This window comes from Idiotropiscis lumnitzeri, chromosome 4 (genome assembly GCF_059441095.1).
Source record: "Idiotropiscis lumnitzeri isolate Australia: NSW breed Sydney's pygmy pipehorse chromosome 4, RoL_Ilum_1.0, whole genome shotgun sequence".
NCBI lineage: Eukaryota > Metazoa > Chordata > Actinopteri > Syngnathiformes > Syngnathidae > Idiotropiscis > Idiotropiscis lumnitzeri.
In genome coordinates, this window is record NC_142394.1 from 24,899,657 (window position 1) to 24,918,668 (window position 19,012).

General features: G+C 44.9%; 1 protein-coding gene across 7 annotated transcripts; it reads right to left on the reverse strand.

Annotated features, from left to right (window-relative positions):
• Positions 1-1,287: 1,287 nt before the first annotated feature.
• ehbp1l1a (EH domain binding protein 1-like 1a) lies at positions 1,288-18,616 on the reverse strand. 7 transcript variants are annotated; one of them, XM_088294819.1, is made up of 31 exons: positions 18,172-18,616; positions 16,721-16,778; positions 16,524-16,619; positions 16,377-16,430; positions 16,130-16,308; positions 15,911-16,056; positions 15,676-15,744; positions 15,363-15,557; positions 14,997-15,137; positions 14,768-14,887; positions 14,519-14,662; positions 13,628-13,804; positions 13,425-13,484; positions 13,257-13,347; positions 10,136-10,192; positions 7,728-9,772; positions 7,587-7,638; positions 7,267-7,464; positions 6,685-7,131; positions 5,024-6,415; positions 4,834-4,894; positions 4,592-4,758; positions 4,426-4,474; positions 3,832-4,332; positions 3,413-3,452; positions 3,290-3,333; positions 3,093-3,204; positions 2,905-3,004; positions 2,762-2,835; positions 2,529-2,643; positions 1,288-2,467 (listed from the first exon to the last, which is right to left on the reverse strand). In XM_088294819.1, exons 1-31 carry the CDS (start codon positions 18,273-18,275, stop codon positions 2,374-2,376), a joined length of 7,182 nt encoding a protein of 2,393 aa, XP_088150945.1. In that variant the 5' UTR covers positions 18,276-18,616; the 3' UTR covers positions 1,288-2,373. The 7 variants fall into 7 exon arrangements, with proteins under 7 accessions (XP_088150945.1, XP_088150947.1, XP_088150946.1 ...); XM_088294821.1 differs by lacking the exons at positions 13,628-13,804; positions 14,519-14,662 and having other exon boundaries at positions 18,172-18,615; XM_088294820.1 differs by lacking the exons at positions 15,363-15,557; positions 15,676-15,744 and having other exon boundaries at positions 18,172-18,612.
• Positions 18,617-19,012: the final 396 nt, after the last annotated feature.

Sequence of the window (19,012 nt, forward strand, 5' to 3'; positions counted from 1 at the left end):
TTAAAAAGGATGTGGAATTGATTTATCATGTCAAGGAAGGCACTACCCCCGGGCGACAGTGGTCTTGATATCTGTGTAGCCCCAATTAAGCCCCTCCAGCATTTTATTTGATATTCCAAAACATATTTATAAAGCCTCATAAAGCCTTTAGCCTCGGGAGGGAAAAATCCTGGACCTCTCAGGTACGTTTTCATGAAGAATATGAGAAAAGGAACTGTACTTAAAATAATCAGGGTAGCACAAATTTCACCTTGCAATAAATGACGTAAAATAAAATACAAATCGATTGTTATTTTTCGTGGGGGAAAAAAATATCCTTCTCAAGGACCAGAATAATGACAATTATTATAATATAGTAAAATAGTAGGCCTAATTGTGCATTAAAATTGAGGCAGAGGTTTTATTGTAAAAAAAAAAATCATACCTGCATTTATGTAATTCCAACATCAACAGTGCCCTTGAATAGAGGAAAAGAAATATAATACAGTACATTTTTGCGTGCGAAAATCATGATTTTAGTTGTTCTACCCGTAATCGACTTCCGACAGCCTCCCTCCACTTGCACAGAAGTCGACTGGTTGACATTTTCACAGTGCACGCTAATCCATTGAGACGGCAGCTGCAGCCTCCAAGCGTGATGGAGTTGGCCTCCTGGCTCGCCTCCAGGACAGGCAGCTGGGACAAAAGAGCCTTCAGTATCGCGCCCAGTTCCTTGAAAACAGGCCTGCGGCTCTTCTAATCGTCCTTCCAATAGCTCAAATCTTTCCTTCATGCATAAAAAGACGTATGCTAGTATGATAAGAGCACCGAATGTTCAGTAGCATCCTAAGCGCAAATACATCCGAGTGGTTACTGTGGCTAAAGATGAACAAACGCATGCTAATAATGACAAACGGTATGGAAATAATACTTAATCACAATGTGGAGCTGACAAGTCCACCCAAAACCTCTTTGTTTCTCTGAATGGAAAATGCCCACGAAAAAGACACAGTCACAAAAGAGGAAGTTCATTTAAATATTTTTTCCTCTTTTTAAGTTCACATGATCGTAACGAGACTCACCTCCTTCTGCTAGTTGACTCCGAACATCCTCAACAATAAAAAGATAGAAGTTGGCCCGACAGCAGAATGCAAACATCCGCCACGTTGTGCGCTATGCCCGATGATGTTTTCCCCCTTCCTGATTTTATCTTAAACATTTTTTTCAGCGAAGGCAAGTGTTTGCAATGCCTGTGTCTGCGAAACAAATCCACGATTCTGAACAAAGTGACCTCACAAAACCAAAATCTTTACGACATATCTGTTTTTTAATGCAGCAAAACATAAAGGGCTTTGAAAACCTGACAAATGTTCACAAATATCAAGAAAACAACAATCAGTTCCGTTTCCTAAAAGTCACACAGTTGGCATTCTTCTGGACAAAACAGTTTCCACCAAATTGTACATTCCATCCACCCTGCAAGCTTGCAAGCTTTCATCGGCTACTATTGCGTTTTAGGATGACTGGAAAATGTGTACTTTCCTGTGAATATACAATTCCTATGCAATTCCTACGGTGTAATGTAGCACCAGACACATGCAGCAATCAATTTCTTGTTAAAAGAGGAAACAAAAAGGCTTGCTGTAGTTCTGCAGGCAGCACACAAACACAGAATAAATAGTAAAAGCGCCAATAAATAAAAGATAATTATATATATATATATATATATATATATATATATATATATATATATATATATATATATATATATATAAGCACATTAAAATGAAAGTAGCCCTTTTTTTAAGTCACAAACATCCCTCAGTAACAAGGCACAGTCAAAACTAAAGTTAGTCAATTATGTAACACACAACAGTAACATCACTTTGGGGATAAAATATATTTTTTTCAGTAAGCGTTTCAAATATGACTTTTTTAGTCTCAGTGCATAGCGTATTTAGAGTAAAACAAGAGTCCAAAGCAGCAGATATAGCTGAGCTGAACAGACGAGTCGTTTAAAAATGACAAATAATATGTAAAGCGCTATTGTGAAAACTCTTCAGGAGAGTACTGATGGAAGGTGTGTATTTTAGCGCCACCTGGAGACCACTGCCATACTCTGCAGGTATCTCATAATGAAAACAGGATTTAAAAATCAGGAAAAAAGTGACAGACACAGTAAGATCGTAACACAGTTCTCATTAAGAGACTTTAAACACCTGCTGGCATCAAGCAACACTTCCCATGTCATTAAAACTTTTTTTTTTTTTTTTTTTAAATCACTTTCAGTTATTCTGAGCAAGACTTGAAATGAAATAAAATGATAAAAAACATCTTTGGTGATGATGTGGAGTGACACACCTCCTCTCCTGACTCAAGTCGTCCCAAACCTGCTCACTGCATCAGGCACTTCTCCTTTTGCTGCTTGGCGTACTTCCTCCGACGTTGCTCCAGGCCACGTTCCAGCCGCTCGTCCTCCTCCAGGGCGCTGGAGACAGAAGCGGAAATATGAACTAGCCGTTGCAACGTCAGTGACCTCCTCCTCTCACCGTCTCTCCTTGGCGTCCATATCGTGGACCAGTTCGTCCCGCTGGTCGACCAGTGACACCAGTTCCTTCAGCAGCAGCTGCTCCCTCTTTTTGTGGGCCAGCGTCTTCTGCCACTCTGAACGCCGCACCGCCAAAGATTTCGAGGGAGGTTGAAGAGAACAAACGAGACGATGAAACTGACGAGTTCAAGCAACGGGAGTGAATGATTGCTTTTTTTTTTGTGCCGGACAAACCTTCGAGGGCCATTATGTCTCGCAGCTCTTTGGTTAACAGCTCAAACCTTCTTTCCAAATCGTGCTCCTCCAGCCTATCAACCACAGCGTGAGTGAGCGCGAAGAACGTCATCCTCGTCATGTGACATCTTGAGATAACTCACAACAGCTGCAGGTGATCCTGTCTTCTAATCAACGCATTCTTCTTGTTGACCAGTACAAACCATTCCTGAATCAACCTTTCCTCCTCCACCTTGTCACTGCCTGTTCGGCGAAGGCAGCAAATCACACACGGCGTCGAATTTCAAACACAAAACAATTTGTTTTCAAAATGATTTTTGAGACTAATTACTTGTTTCCATGAGTTGTCGGAGTTTCCTCTCCACCACTGCAGCTCTGGTATCAATGTGGTTTTGTTCTGCTTCCAGAGCTTGCATTTGACTTAGTACATACTGGCTGGGGTCCTGAATGTACACGCGCAGATTTCTAGATTGCACTGAGAGCTGATGTATGTGCATGTTTACGATTTGAGCAAAAAAAAAAACTAACCTGGCCTTCTCGTCTTCCCACCTCAGCCAGAGTTGCTGTTGTCTCTGCAAAGCAAAACACCGGTAAGCTGTGACGTATTCGATACGCACCGATTGTTGTGACGGTGCAAGTAAATGGACTGACCGGTTCTGATACTTCCACTGTCTTCTTGTTCCGCAACAGCCTGTAAAAATGGAAACTTGCTTAAATAGTTCCAATTAATCCAGTGCTTCTCAATTATTTTCTGTTACGGCCCCATCGCAAGAAGAAAATAATTTGCGCCCCCCACCACCACCCACTCTCCGCCGCAATTATAAATAATAGCATTTTGGTCACAAAACAAACCCACACCGTAGAGTTAATACTCATTGCGCACAATGGGCAATGAGAGCGCCACTGCCAACTACTGGAGTGGATGTGCAATTACACTTTATTGTAGTACAGCGGTTTGAGAACAAAAAGCATGTTTCCAAAGGTCACACGAGCCACCCTCAGCATCGCACCCCGCCCCACTTTTTGAGAAGCACGAAAGCCACAAAGCTGAATGCTAAAGAGCATCCTACCACGGAGGTGTCGCCATCCTCTTCAGACGCACTCTTCCGCTGAGATCGCCGCTTCTTGACCAGATCGGCGTCTTTAACGTGCGAGAAACCACACTTGGATGCCAATTGAGTCCTCGGCGGCCCAGCCACTGACTGCGCATCGCTGGCCCCGGACGCCTGTACCCGTTTGCTTCTGGGCGGCGGCGCTACATCTGCATTGCTTTCGTCTTCGTGTGCAGAGCCGTTGGTCTCCAGACTGATGCCCTCCTCGTGAAGCCTCTGTGTGCAGTAGCGGACAGCGGCTTCGGGGTCCTCTTCGCTCTCCCGGTCTCCCGTCACCGCATAGCTGGACTCGCTGGCGTCTTTCTCGATGTGAAGCACACTTAGCTCCTGGCCCATAAAATGAGTGCGAATCTGGCTGAGGTATGTCATGACGATGAGGCGATCAGGCACGGCGAGCATGACCATGTCTGACGGCTCCATCAGTCTGGAAATGCCAAGCTCAGCGAAACCATCAAAGGCCTGACAAGTTCAGAAAAATCACATGGTCATTGTTAAAAGGTTACGTTTTTAAGTTAGAAGCAACAAATTACAAAAAAATCAAATGTTAATGACCTTTTTATTGTTTTGCTTGATGTCATAGGGGTCCAACAATTCATAATTGCTAAAAAAAAAATAGAGAGAGAGACGTGAATTAGAATTTTCCAGATCAGTAGTTCAGACACCTCTAACCCGATCCTAGCGGCAATTGTTGTTGATTCATGTGCTGTTTTCATCTTACATCTTTTCCGGGTGAAAATGATTCAAGATGGCACAAAATGCCAGGCCGTTCCTCCAGGAGGTGCTGAAGTTGGTGATCTTCAGTCCCTTGTGACCCTGAGTGACCTCCTTGCACCACTCCAGCAGAGACTGACTGGACGTGACCAGGTTTTGACTTCCTGAAAGATTCTACCATATGGAATTTGTATCACAGAAAGCTCTCCAGCTTGCAAATTGCTCATATAGATATTTTGGTGAACTTACTTCTGCAGATGCCAAAGTATCTTCCGGTTTTGCTTTATTTATGTCTTTGTGCAAACTGCTCCTGCAGATAAAAACAATGTCATGTGTATCCAAAATGACAACTTTGCTCGAGTTCCATGGAACAATAAAATCACAAACACACAAAGCCATACTTGATGCACAGACTTTTATTTTCCAGTATTATTCTTACCTATCTTCCTCTAAACAACCAGCAACAGAATTTACAGACACAGATCTGCAGTCCGAGTCTTCGGTGTTTGTAATGTCCAAGCGGTCATTCTGAGTTGATGTAATTGAGCAGGCAAAGGATTTATCCGTCTTTGTCACCAGGACCGGTGCATGTCTTCCGGTTCCATCTTTGGCCAATGCATTCAACGGCTTCTCTGTGTCTCCGTTTTCTGATGAGTCAGGACATGGCAATTCTTTTGCATTGCCCTGATCACAGGATCCTTTTTCAGAGACGGCACCTGAATCCCACGATGCTGACCCATTGTTTGCTGCCTCAGAGAAGGCACCGATAGCCTCTGGCGGTCTTTCAGATGAGTCTTTCTGTGTAGGATATAAAATGTCTACGGGTGTTGTGTTTTTGAAAAGAGACGTGTCGAGGTGTTTCCTGACTCGAGGCAGCGGAACAGGCAAGCTCCCTGGCTCATTGGGGTGATTTACCTCTTGGCTAGAGGTGTCTGTTACAGTGTCTGACAAGGAAGTATGTGGTGAGCAAGAAACTGCAGAATCATCCGGGAACGAATTGCTAAGACGCTTCTTAACTCTTGGTTTAGGTACAGGCAAGGTTGAGGGTCTGCTTTCCCTCAAGCGTACGGTCAACTCTTGCTCTTTCAATATCCCGTCGGCATCGTCGCCAGTCTGTCCTCCTGCGTGGGCGTCTTCTTCACTCGCACATTTCCTCACCCGAGGCTTTGGGATGGGTTGCTCTCTCAAAGGAACTTTCATGCTATTTTGTTGCAATCCAATCCTTTTGATAATTGACAAGGGCGCATGTTGCTCAACAACATCCCCAAGTGCCATGCTTTCCTGTTCCTTGGTTTCCGAAAAGGAGGGTCCTAGAGGTGTCGTCACATCTTGACAATATTCTGCGTCTGCAACCGTCTCAACCTCAAGAGAACATTGTTTGCCGGTTTGGACCGTTCTGCTTCTCAGTTTTTCTTTTTCTGCGGTGACACTGTCTTCTGTTGTCAGAGGTTTGCTTGGGGCATCTGTTCTTTCCACATCAAGAGGGACATCCATTTTTTCTTGACTCATAGTTGTATGTGGCGAGGTGAAAATGATCTCACAAGGTTGGTTTGGGGCTACCTCAGGAAGGACAGACAAACCGTCCAAATTTTGGTCGTGGTCTGGCTGTTGTAAAATGGTGGCTTTTTCCAGTTGCCATCCTGTTTGTTTAACTGCTGAAACTGTTGTATCTCGCTGAGAAACTGTGACCTGTGCTTTTTCTTCAACCGCACAAAGATGCAGATCATCTAAGATTGTGTCCAATAGTACCTCTGGGTTTGGTTTGGCGTCTACCAATATTTCAGTTATTGTAGGATGTAAAGGGGTTGCATCAGCACTTGCGAGTTGGGGGCTTAAGGACAAAAAAAAAAAAAAAGAACCGTTTCAGAATTTTTGAGTAGACTTTGCACTCTCTTTTTGTACTCCATGCAGCCATGCAACACATCAAGGAAACGGTGACACACTTCACAGCAGTTCACCTTACTTCTGACGAAGAGGGTCCTTGAAAACTCCAAATGCCAATAATAGAGGTTTCACTCAGAACAAAAAAATGAGTATCAAGCTTGCACACCGTGCAATCAAACACGAGCTGGAGGCGGTTCATTACTCAGAAACACTCACCCATGGTCCAATTCGAAAGAGGTTTCAACCTCATGTTTTACATTCTGATGCCTTTCTGACCAACTGTCAAGGCACACTGATATGTTTGCAGAGTCCTGATCACTTGTCTGACATTGATCAAGCAAAGCTTCCTGTTCCTCAGGTCGAATGTCCATCGACATCCCGGTAATGTCTTCAGCGGTCAGTGGTGGCCATTTCTTCATACTCACACAAACCATAAACCCATCGTCACTATCTGAAGGCGGTGATGGGGGTACCACTTGATCCTCTCCCAGGTAATAGTCCTCAAAGCGCTCGGACTCAATGTCCACACGATGAGGCAAATCGTCACATGAAGAGATTACAGTCTGGTTTGTTGGACGCAAAGCTGAATCAACATTTAGTTGAGGATCGTTGTCAGGCACAGACGAATCGGACGGGCCCAAAATGGATGCTACTGTTTCATAGCTGTGGAGAAATTTGGATATTTCAGTCAGCAAGAGCTGAGGTTGCATGCAGCAGAGAATTAAGGGTCCAATCAGGAACAGGAACGGTCTTGGTCAAACGTGTGCGATTGCATGCTCCTCATTCCAAGTCACTTACCCTTTATGCAGAACACCCACAATCGTTTGTACTATTCCAGGTGGCTCTTCCGCCTCCGCAGGTAGAACAGATTCTGTCTGTTTTTCAGTTACCGTTCCCTCGACCTCCAGTATTTCCCAGCCCAAGACCACCTCGGGCTCAGATGTCCCATCTTTCGTCTGTGTTTCGGCCTCATCCGCTGCTACTCCTTTTGTTACACTGAAGATCCAAATTCAATGATATCCGCATAAATCACGCAGCAACATCTAGTTCACATGTATGATCCATGCAATCCATGTTAGGCTCACAGCATAACACATGCAGTGGATTCCTTCACTTACTCATTATCAAATGAAGGCTCCGTGTTGTGACTCGTGCCTCTGCATTTAGCCTCTGTTACAGAAGCAAACGGTGTAACGTTCAAGGAAGAATCACGAGGAAAGCAGAAGGTGAGCCTAATGCTAACAGACGAAATATCTCACCGGACGCAAGTGTTGTGCAGGAGCTTTTAGGTTGATTTGGCGATCCAGTGACAGCAGATTTCCATGTACTCAGTAGCGAAATGCTTGGCATTCCAGGAATTTTAGTCAAATGTGGACACGACGGAGCTATTGATACCATGTGCTTCTGCTCTTCATGCTCACGCTTATAGATTTCACGGGATTCAGCAATGACATGCGTCTTGTACTTCTTCTGCAGGTCCACCTCGCATGAGTGATGTTTTTCTGTTTTCAAATGTTCAAAGGAAAGCATCCTCGCTGATGGGAAACCTGGCGTGCAGGAAATGCAAGGAGCAGTTGAGTATAAGCTGACAATATCGGATGGTTTGTTTCCAACTTGAGCAGATGGAAACCCAGAGAGTCTCGCCTTACAGGGACATGAGAGGACAATTTTTGCCATACTGCTCTCATTTGGTTCTTGCCCAGGAAGTGATATAATCCTCTCTGTCTTCTTTCTCTGAGGTGATCTCAGGACGGAGTTTCTTTCATGTAGCCATCCTACAATTGGGGTTGTATGCAGAGATGCAACTCCTTTCAGCGATGACGACATTGGGCAGCAAGGTACCAAATTCATCATGTTTGGTTGAACCTTGGGTTTGCTTTGAGGTACTGAGGGAAGTCCGTGGATTTTGGATGCTTCTGGACATGAAGGTACAATGGCAAACATATTGTTTGCTTTGTTTAGACTAACTGGCACACTGTTAATTTTTAACTTCATGATCTTTTGTGGTTTGGGAACCAATGAACCGCGCTCAACAATCCACCCTCCCTTGTTACCTTCAACTGATGACAATCCAACAACAGTAGAAACTTGAGGGCACAAAGGAAGGAGGTTGATTATATTTGTGCCATAATATACAACTTTGGGATGTGGATTGGACGGGATGCCAGTTACACACGAGTCTTTAGCACAAGATGGGACAAGAGAATGCATGTTTCTCCATTTGGTTCTGGGACCATTTGTCATGTCCCGTGTGAAGTCCTTCTTCGATGTCCTCTTCTTTGGCAATGACTCATTTCCCATCACCCAACTGCTCTCAGTTCCATCAAGTGATGCAAAACCGGGTATGTTTGCAACACGGGAGCAGCATGAGTAAAGGCTTATAATATTGGGTGCACAGTATGCAGTCGTGGGGTTTGGATGAGTGGGAAATCCTGGAATCAGGGCTTCTTTTGGGCAGGATGGTACAAGGGAAGCCATTGTCTTCATTGTCCTCTCATCTTTGTGAAAGTTTCCCATCAGTGGTGTCTTCTTTTCAGCCATTCTGGGCTCAAATGGTGGATTTCTGTTGACTGTCCAGTCACTTGTTTTATTAAGTGACGCGAATCCTGGTATTCCTGAAACGTTCGAGCATGATCTTGAAAAACTAACCAGACTGGATTCATCAAGACTGCGAGTCACTCTCAGCTGTTGCACAGAGGCAAAACCAGGTAGGTTTGATTCTCTTGGGCAACACTGACGAAGGGAAACAGCTCCTTTCAGATCCGTGTGCATTTTGTTGCTCTCTCGAATTAATTCCGACCCAATTTTATTCCCTCTCTTCCATAAGTCGGGGGTAATTCCAATAACATCCCAGCCTTTGCGGTCGGCTTTGAGCAAAGATGGTAAACCGGCCTCTGGTGGGGTTAACCAAAATGTACAAATGACTTCACTCGACGTCGGTGTACCAGGAATAGAGGACACACTTGGGCAACAGGGAAGCATGTCCACCATTTTCCAATTCTGGCGTTGACCGGCTTGTTTAGTCTGACAGTCAAGCATGCCACTGGGCAGCGAGTACATCGGCGTCAAGTTTATCACGACAGTCTTCTTCACTTCCTCATTAGGGATGGAATTTGCGAACGAGACTGATGAAAGTGGATTGAGAGTTTTTTCAGTCGTTGCCACATTGCCAGCAAATTCTCCAGATGCCTTTGGGAGATCCTCACGTTGTTCGAGCCTTTCTGGGGGATATTGCTCGAGCATCTGCTGCCTGGCAATACTTTTCGTTTGGCGTGGCGGCTGCGGTGAAACCACGTTGTCAATTCTAAGGATTAGGAAAATACAAGTTGAAGTACAGTTCGAGCTTGTATGTTCGGGAGCAAATCACTCAAGCTAGGGTGAGTGCAGTCACGGGCAACTTGTCGTTCACGTCAATGAAGCTAATGTCAAAGCACGCAAAGCTAGACATGCCACTTTTGCCGACACGCAAACGTTATCATACTTTTCAGCATCAAAGCAATATCCAATTGGTTATCCGTGCACATTTCTCCACCGTTCAAAACATCCTCATCTCAAGTAACGCCGACTTTTCCCAATCCAGTCTGACAAACGTCCAATTCAATCAATGTGTGTTTTGTGCGCAAAGTCACGACATGCCATTTCTCGGTTGCAAACCCATACAACCCACCTCTCGTCTGGTATTGGCGTGTCACTGATTAAATGTGGTGTTCGGTCATCTGTGTTTCTGAAATATCATTTGAAAGTGATTTAAAAAAAAATAATAATAAAAAATCTTCAGACATTTGACTTTACACCAACAACATGAAGTAACTCACCCTCGTTTTAAAGCAGTTACTTCTTCCTCAGTTGCCAACATCAAACCACCTTTGTCATCAATTATCTCCAAAGCCATGTCAGAATGTCCTTTCTTTATGTCAGACTCATTTGAAATGGGGAACGGCGTCGCCTGCGATGGTGTTTTAACTCGCCGCTCTGATTGCACTAAACAGTGTGAACTAGTTGATGTCTTTGGAGCGGCTAGCTGTTGCATTGCAGAAGTAAATCCAAATTTCGACGCTTCTCCAAAACAGTATAGCCGCATATTGACCATCATTTCTCTGTTCTTGAATGACATCTCGTCAAGTCTCGAATCAGAGTGGACCACTAGCGACCTTTTCGTGACTGGCTTCTTCCAAAGTGTCTCCCCCTCCACATACCAACTGCGATATTCTCTTAAACCATCCATTGCGGGTAAACCTGGAATTTGACCAAGCTTTGGGAAAGTGACAATGGATTTGAACATGCTGGGGGCTTCTGTCGTCAAACTGCGCTTTTTACCAACTTTGGAGGGAATTCCGTAAACTTTAGAGTTTTTGGGGCACGGAGGCAACATGGACACCATAACTCGAACGACGTTCTTCTCCTTTAAAGAAATCTTGCATTTATGCGTTAGTGTCATTTTTCCAGGGTCGCCGCATGTTTTTCCCCAAAGCGGCCTTCGGTCAACCGGCCATCGTGCTCGATCAGACCCACCGGGGAATCTGGAGGAGATTCCACTAATTCTGGAATGTCGCGGACACGTCGGGAGCACATTAATCATATTTGTATTATCTTGTGACTTTCGACATTTTACAGACGGGAAGCCAGGCGAGCGGGCTTGCAGTGGACACGAGGACACAATGCAGACCATGTTACTAAGCCAATCACAGTTAATAGGCAAGATATCTTTCAGATGTGTTGTAACCGAATGCTTCCGTGATGGCTTTAGCGGAAAGCTGTCCTTTACCCACGGAGCTTTGTTCCAGTTTTTAGTTGGCATTCCAGGAACCGTGGATTCTTTTGCACAACTCTCCAAAAACGTCACCATGCTTGGTTCTTTAGCCAATTGTTTTAGTGCCGATGGAAACCCCGCAACCTTGGCCTTTTGAGGGCAGGAGGGAGTCATATTTGAGCACGAGGGCATCAATGTCATCGGGTGTGATGTCACAACACATTCCTTCCCTAAGTGCTTCGCTAATAAGATGCAGCTGCTCTGACCCAAACTCCAAATGTCGCCCGCAGCACAAACAGGATCCTGAGACGGTAAACCAAAAATGTTGTTTCTTCTCGGGCAAGTAGACAGAAAGTTAGCCACGTTAGCATTTTGCCTTGGAGCAGAAGGTAAACCATAAGTGCAAGCTCTCTGTGGACAAGAAATTTGCATATTGACCATGGCTTTATGATGCCTTTCGCTCTCATGCGAACTATCCGGAACCAGAACACATTTAGGTCTCATGTGTTTGCAAGAAAACAAATTCCTCAAATTCAGCCATTGCACTTCTTGTGTTATCCCTCGAACTCGTTCTTTTAACGGCATGCCTGCAATCACTGCGCGTTCGGGCCACGAAGCAAGAAGACCGGCCTTACATGAATGGCTTGACGCCTTCTTAAAGGACGCAGAGGGAAAGCCAAGAACATTTGTATTTCTGGGACATGTCGGCCATATCTGTTTGGACAAAATTGCATCACTAGCAGCTTGTTTCTGGACGCGCCGGAAGTCTGAATACACAGGTAAGGGCAATTTTTCAGTGTGTAATAACTGGAACAATATACTCGTATGATCAGGATAATCGGACTGATGACAAGCCGGAATGCCAGGAACGTTTGAACGTTGAGGACAAGCAGACTGTAACTGAATCATACTTGGCGCTTTCATTGTCGTCCCAGGCTGTAATCGGAGTGGTAAATCTTTTAGAATTTGGAGAGAACTGTCTTTGGAACACAACGGACCAAGTTCTGCCGTCGCTGTATAGTTGTATGCTTTGTCTGTACTTTGTGGGAGACTCGCCGCAACTTGATTTTTTTCGCATACTACTTTGTCTGTAGACACGCAATTAGCTTCCACTTGTAGTAACATGTCGCTTGCTGGCTGCTGTCCTGAGACGAACCCAAAGTGGGAGTCAAATCCTGAAGAACTGCACGCTGTTTTCTTATCGGTGGCGGGCATTAATGCAGCAGGGCTGCTTTTTTGCTTCCACTCTGAACTTTTTGCTTTGGAAATTTCTCCAGAGAAGTCATCTGATATGTTTTTCATCACGTCTGACGTTAAAATACAGCCGTCCAACTTGTGGTCTGTGAAACTAGTTGTCACTGATGCAGTCTTGTGCTCAGTTCTGAAGGAGTAGGGGATGGCAGAAGAGACGGGTGTCAGAAAAACGACCACTCGGCAGTGTTCAAAAGTTCGCTGGGTCACTTTGAAGTTCACTTACCTCAAATCTTCTTGTCTACGCCCCCCTCCCATTTCCCCTTTGTGAGTTGTGTCTGTATCAATTTGAGGAAAGCGCAACGAATGTTGGGGACCAGCTGAAAACGGGGCCGCGGGCTGAGCAGGCTCTGCTTTGGCAACTTGACTTCCTAATTGAATGGACATTTTTGACAAGTGGCTTTGTGGTTTGACAAGAGACGTCCTTGCAAGGCTTAACTCTGTACGCTCCAGATGTGCTTTGGGCATCTCAAAATACTTGAGATCTTGAGCTGAGGGCGCTCGGGGGCTAAAGGGCAGAAGAGAGGCCATACTCTCAGGTCTGAAGGGCAAACAAATACAAATCCGCGAATGAGGGTGGATGCCAAGAGACAACCTGAGGCTGATCTTTATTATACTTGTTATTACAAGGTTATTATTTACATCTATTTTATTTCAATCCAAACCACCAGTAAGCCATTTGTGCATTGAAAGCGTTCCCTTTTCAAAAACTTAACAAGACAGAGAACACACGTGTGTGTGTGTGCGGGTGTGTGTTATTGACAATACACAATAACGATTTACTCACCCCGTTGACGCTTTGACAACTTTGATTCCAAATGCTGCCTCTCCGGCGCCCGATGCCAAGCCGTGGAAGGCAGCTACTTTGGAATCAGGGCCTGAATGAAATAAAGTCAACCTTGTATTCATTTTCTAACGTGCTGACTAAGTGCATTTATTTTGCACAAATCCTTACTTGTGGGTGTCGTACACTGCTGCTCCTCTTCACTCAGTGTGCTCAACTGCCGATGGAACTCTACAAGGGAGCGCAAAAGAGCAACGATCAGAAAATCCAACTATCAATTCAAATGTTTCGACACCGACGGCACACGGTTAATGAGATTTTTCCAACCGTGAAAAATCTTACAAAGGGTTCATCAAAAATGTTCAACGAGATACCTGCACTTTGGCCACTTAGGGAGTCAATGTGGGGTAAAGCAGCCTGAGAAGGTGGAAGAGAAGAGAAAGGATCGATAGAAGGACACGGGTGGGTGACGGTGACGGTGGAAGGTGCGAATCCAGAAGCGCCCTTTTGCTTTTGCTGGGAGGGAGGGCCCACAGGCAGGCAGGATGACGCTGACAAGAAGGATTGCGTGATGAAAAGACAGGAAGGAAAGCAAACAGGGAAGGTATTTTATGACTCCGAACCCAAAGCACACTTGGAAAACATTTTTTGAGCATGACCGTTGTTGACTAACGTTCGGCAAGACTTCAAGCACAGCGCCGTATTTGAACCAGTATCGTACAGGAATTATTCCTCAAACACACGGGTGAGCAACACCAGTCCTCGAGGGCCGCTATCCTGCATGTTTTAGATTAGGGGTGCCCACTATTTTTCAGCATGTGAGCTACTTAGAAAATAAGCAAGTCCAAGTGATCTACTTGCTTTATTAAGATATTTATTTAAAAATAGAATTAGAATTCTTTCGTATATATTGATGCTAGGGCTGTCAAAATTTTGCTAGTTAGTTGCTTGTATGTGCGTGCAACACGTCTGGCTGCATGACTAGCTGCTCTGAATGTCAACGCGATCGACCGACACCCCCTTTGCGAACTACTTGCGATCAACGCAATGGGCACCCCAGTTCTAGATGTTTCCCTCCTCCAACACACCCGATTCAAATGATCAGGATCGTGATCAGGTTTCTGCCGTGTTTACTGATCTGCTGATCATTTGAGGACCGGAGTTGCCCCCCCCTTCCTCTAACAGAATGTCACAACAATGGAATTTTGACTCGGAACTCGATAACAGGTTTAGATTAGAAGCGTAAACAAGGACAACAGCATTACATGGCACGTCTACTCTCTTTCTTTTGTGCGCCACAGAAGGCAGGCCGGGTTCATCCACAGACGGATGTAGGAAGTTTGGAGAGAGGGCGGGCGGTACGAGAGGGGCTTGACATTTAGGAGGCCTCCATTCGCTCTGCCAGGAAGCTAGGAAAAGAGAAAGAAGGGGAAGAAAAGGCGAGGAAGGTGCGGGAGATGTAGGAGAAAAAAAAGGATCTGAAAACATCCCGCTGGCCTGTGCGGTCCCTGTACCTGTTTCGGGGGCAGAGGGGAGACTGGTGGGTCTGGTCAGCGTGAAGCCGGCCTCCACTGCTTGTGGCTTTCTGGGAGTAGTAGTGAGCGGAGGAAAAGGAGGGCAGGAGCTGAGCGGCGCTGAGGAGGAGGAGGAGGCGACAGAAGTGGATAAAGGAAGACGGACTTTGGGAGTCAAAGAAGTATGAAAAAAGACACGGGGAGAGAGCGCATACGCCTGCGGTTGTACCTGCGTGCGCGCTACCCGTTAAGGCGGAAGAGGGATCAGGAGGGGGATGACAAAGGGCTTTAGACGAACTGAAGGTGGGGAGAGCCTGAGTATCTCCTTCAGTGGGAGTCTTGCTGTGGAAGTTGCGAGGCCCTCGGGTTGCTGAACAGAGTTTTAGTGGCAAACACATGGAAGAGAAAACAGAAGCATAGCGTCCGTGTTAGGAAACCACCTCATCGCTAATCACAACACAAGAACTGTCACTTCACAGCTGCTCCAAAATGTTTCGACACCGAATTCCCTACTTGGTCTTACATTGTCTATCCGAAACTTTCTGGTCAGCATTTCGCACAAAACAAAAACACGTGGATGTCTCTCGGGCGATACCTGATCCAGAACGAGGCTGGAATATTTTTGGAAGTGCCGGAGGGTGAGGTTGTGTGAAGGCTGGCAGTGAGTAGGCAAAGAGGGAAGGCTGAGCCGGATGGGCGGACGTCGGTACGGGCGGGTGATGGGGTTCGGATGCAACAGAGATGGACGCGCAAACGGCCGAGGACGTTTTGCGATCTATCTCTGTGGTTGCTGAGTGAAAGGGAAGGAAAGAAGAAGAATGGCGCATGACTGAAGTGAAACGTGCACTTGAGCGTGAGTGAGGAGTGTGATGGCAGAATATGGAAATGGAGTTTTGTTAAGCTTATACAGTTCGGGACAGATTCGGCGGCAGGCCTCCAAGCCAGGTCGCGTATTCTTGCTGCAGAAGGCTCGAGGGCTAAGAAACATGAGACAGAAACAACAAGAAAGGTCGAGACAAAAACGTGAAATGAAAGATGAATGAAAAGAGGAAACAAAAGTCGGCTCGGTCGCTCTATTTGAGTTCACATTCACTAACTTCCTTGTGAAGTATCATTTGTGGAAAATGTCTCTGCGTGTTTTACCCGTGGCAGGCGTAGCTTGTCCAGATCCAAAGCTCGCCTTCCTTTCTTCGCCGACTTCGTCATCACTGTCGTTAAAATCGTCCAGATTGCCGATGTCGCTCTGCTTGAAACTCATGAGACTGGCTAGACTCTGCATGTCCTCATCGCTGTAAAAAAAAACAGGAAAAAAAAATTGCAGCCTTCAGTGTAATATGGTTTTGCTGAAGTGGCGCTACTTACGTGGCTTTTCCCTCCTTGAGGAAGACGCAGGACAAGTTGAGTTTGAGCGTGGCCTCTTTCACTTTAACCGAAAGAGGTTTCAACTTGAGCGTCAGGTCGTACTGCGCCGGCGTGGCGCTGGCATACTTCTTCATGTTGACGTCGGCCGAGGCCAGCACCTTCTTTCGTCCCTTTGTCTCCTGACAAATCCAAAGAAATGACAAAAGTCAAGTCCAGCCACGTGGATTAAATCTGAATTATGACTTACATTTTCAATGACAAAAGTCCAATCTTTGTCCTCAAACTCGTCTGCAGTCGGCTCCTGTTGACAGAAAATTGGGCGGACGCCTTAGAGATGCCGACCTCGCAAAGGAACATTTCACCGATGCGCCAAGGTTTAACGCTCTCGTCCCACCTTGAAGAGTGTAACGGTGATGTCCAGACTCTCCGGGACCTGCCAGAGTACCAGACCTCTGTAGGGGTTCTGAATCCCAGGCTGCCAACTGTGCAGCTGTAAATTGACATCGAATGAAAAGATGAGCGCTTTCACTACATCTGAATGTTACCCCAGCCATACTTTTTGTCCACTCATCAAATAATTTCCTTTCTCACCTTTGTGCTGTGACGTCTGCTTCTTCTGATCCACACCACCCTCAGTTTGTCTGGTTGCCTGGAAACCCGGAAGATTGCCAGATGTTACACAAATTATACATAAACATGTGAGCGTAGGTCAACTTAACAGGTGCTATTCTCTTTTTCTTTAGGGCAGTGTGTCATCCAAATGACATTTGAGGTCACATGGTGCTGTTTATCACAGAATGGTGCAAGAGGAAGTCTTAATCATCATCCATCATGAAAAAATAAAATAAATAATGTGAAGCTATCTTAAGCATTTAATAATTTGGTTTTAACCATTTCATTCATAAAATGTGTTCTTCTGTGACCGAGAAGTGACCCAGCAACTTTTCTCCTCAGGCCAGGCGGCAAATCTTGTGACTGTGATAGGGAAGACGGCAGAGCAGCAATGTTTGGGTGTTTGCGCGCATGTGTCACTGCATAACTTCACCCGAAATAGACTCTGAACCTTGCAGGGATTTAACACTAAAAGCCATCCAACACCTGCTGCACGGAGTTTGTTAGAGGTGGGTGCATGATGGTGCAACATTTGCTATCCATCGGATTACAAGTAAATACACATCCGATATCACTGATACCAATACATTGCTTTGAGTAATATTTTTTTTTATGAGTACCGCCAAATTGATGTCCGAATTTGATGATTGCAAGATGTTTTGTGATTTTCTTTTTCACTTTAGGTAGTCAGATTGGTAAAACCCAGGACAGAATTTGGGTACATTCTGGGGCTAACCAGAAAATACTTTTCTCAACTAAATAAAACAGAATCGATAGAAGAGGAGCAAAACATTCATCCCATACATTTTTGTTTTTTTTGTTACATTTCTTGAAAGATCACTGGAGAAGAAATGAAAATGGAAAACGAGATTTTTTTATTTTTTTTATTCCTTCTGCGCATTCTTTCATGAAGAAATGTGCACACAAATCAAATAATTATTCATGTCAGAAATATGCTTTATGAATGTTAACTTCAGCATTCACAAATGCTTAGCTAATGCTTATTAGAATGTACTTATTATAAAGTGTTACCTATTTTTTTTTTTTTAGCAGATCCACACAGAGATTCTTTTTTAAATAACAGCAAATCACAAAAACATTACAAAGGACCGAGAGATGATTTGATTATGCTAATTTGTGCGAATATAATTTCGATGTCCTATTTTTTAGAATCAACATCAACAAGACCCGGAAGTGAAGGGGCGTGTCGTCCCCTCCCAAAACAAGTAAAAACAAAATAGCAGCAACCGTAAAATTGACACAATTTCAAATGAGAGTGACTGTATATCAATGTATATAATAAATTAAGCTCATATTCCAACACTCCCAACGAATAAATAAATAAAAAACAGTAGGTGACAGTGGCAAGTAGGCAACACGCGTCAAACAGACGTGAAGTCGTTGCAGATGTTTCAAACGTGATCACTCACCATTTACTTGAGCTTTCCAGCAGCAGTTGGTGGAAGGAAGCAGCGAAGTGAAACTTGGACGCCTTCTTGCCCACTCGTTGGAGTCGCTTCCAAACCGAAGTCATCGTCGACTAATTTGTGTTAAGTAGGCCACATGAATGACGGCGACCGTGATCTCCCGCGACTCTTTCGCCCACCCGGGAGGTGACGCAGCACCTGTCTCGACGACCACCTGCGTGGATCGATCCAGGGAGGACCACTCGCACTCGCCTCAACGCCCGACGAGACTCTCCCGGCGGCCTCACGTCAATTCACACCAGTTAGCACAAACAGGAAGTCGCCGAGGAGGCGTCGCTTTCACAAAATAAAACTCGAAAAAATTAAAAGAACACTTCATCGCTTTGTCGCCATATGCTGCAAGTCAAAATGCAACGACGAGATATACATTACATCACACAAGGGAAATAACTATTTTCAAGTCGTATTTTTTTATGCCAAATAAAACATTTTGTGAGAAGTTATTGGGTGTGTATCCTACTCTGAAAGGGCCTTGGATTCACCGGTGATCTGTTCGTTGTTTTTCATGTGCTCTTCAATGTGTTGGCGACCAGTCGGGTGGTTTGTCAATATCCACTTCTAAAGGGACTGTTTAATGATCTCAAGATTGGCACTTATATAATAGGTTTGCATGTAAAATCGACATTAGTACTCCATAATTTTTCCATATTCACTGACATTGGCTGACGACCAGTTCAGGATGGAGCCCATCTCTTCCCCAAAAGTCATACGGGGGGAGGACCAAGCTCACTACTGAGGATAAGCACAATGGCACTCAATTTTGAAGCCCTGTCCACGATATGCT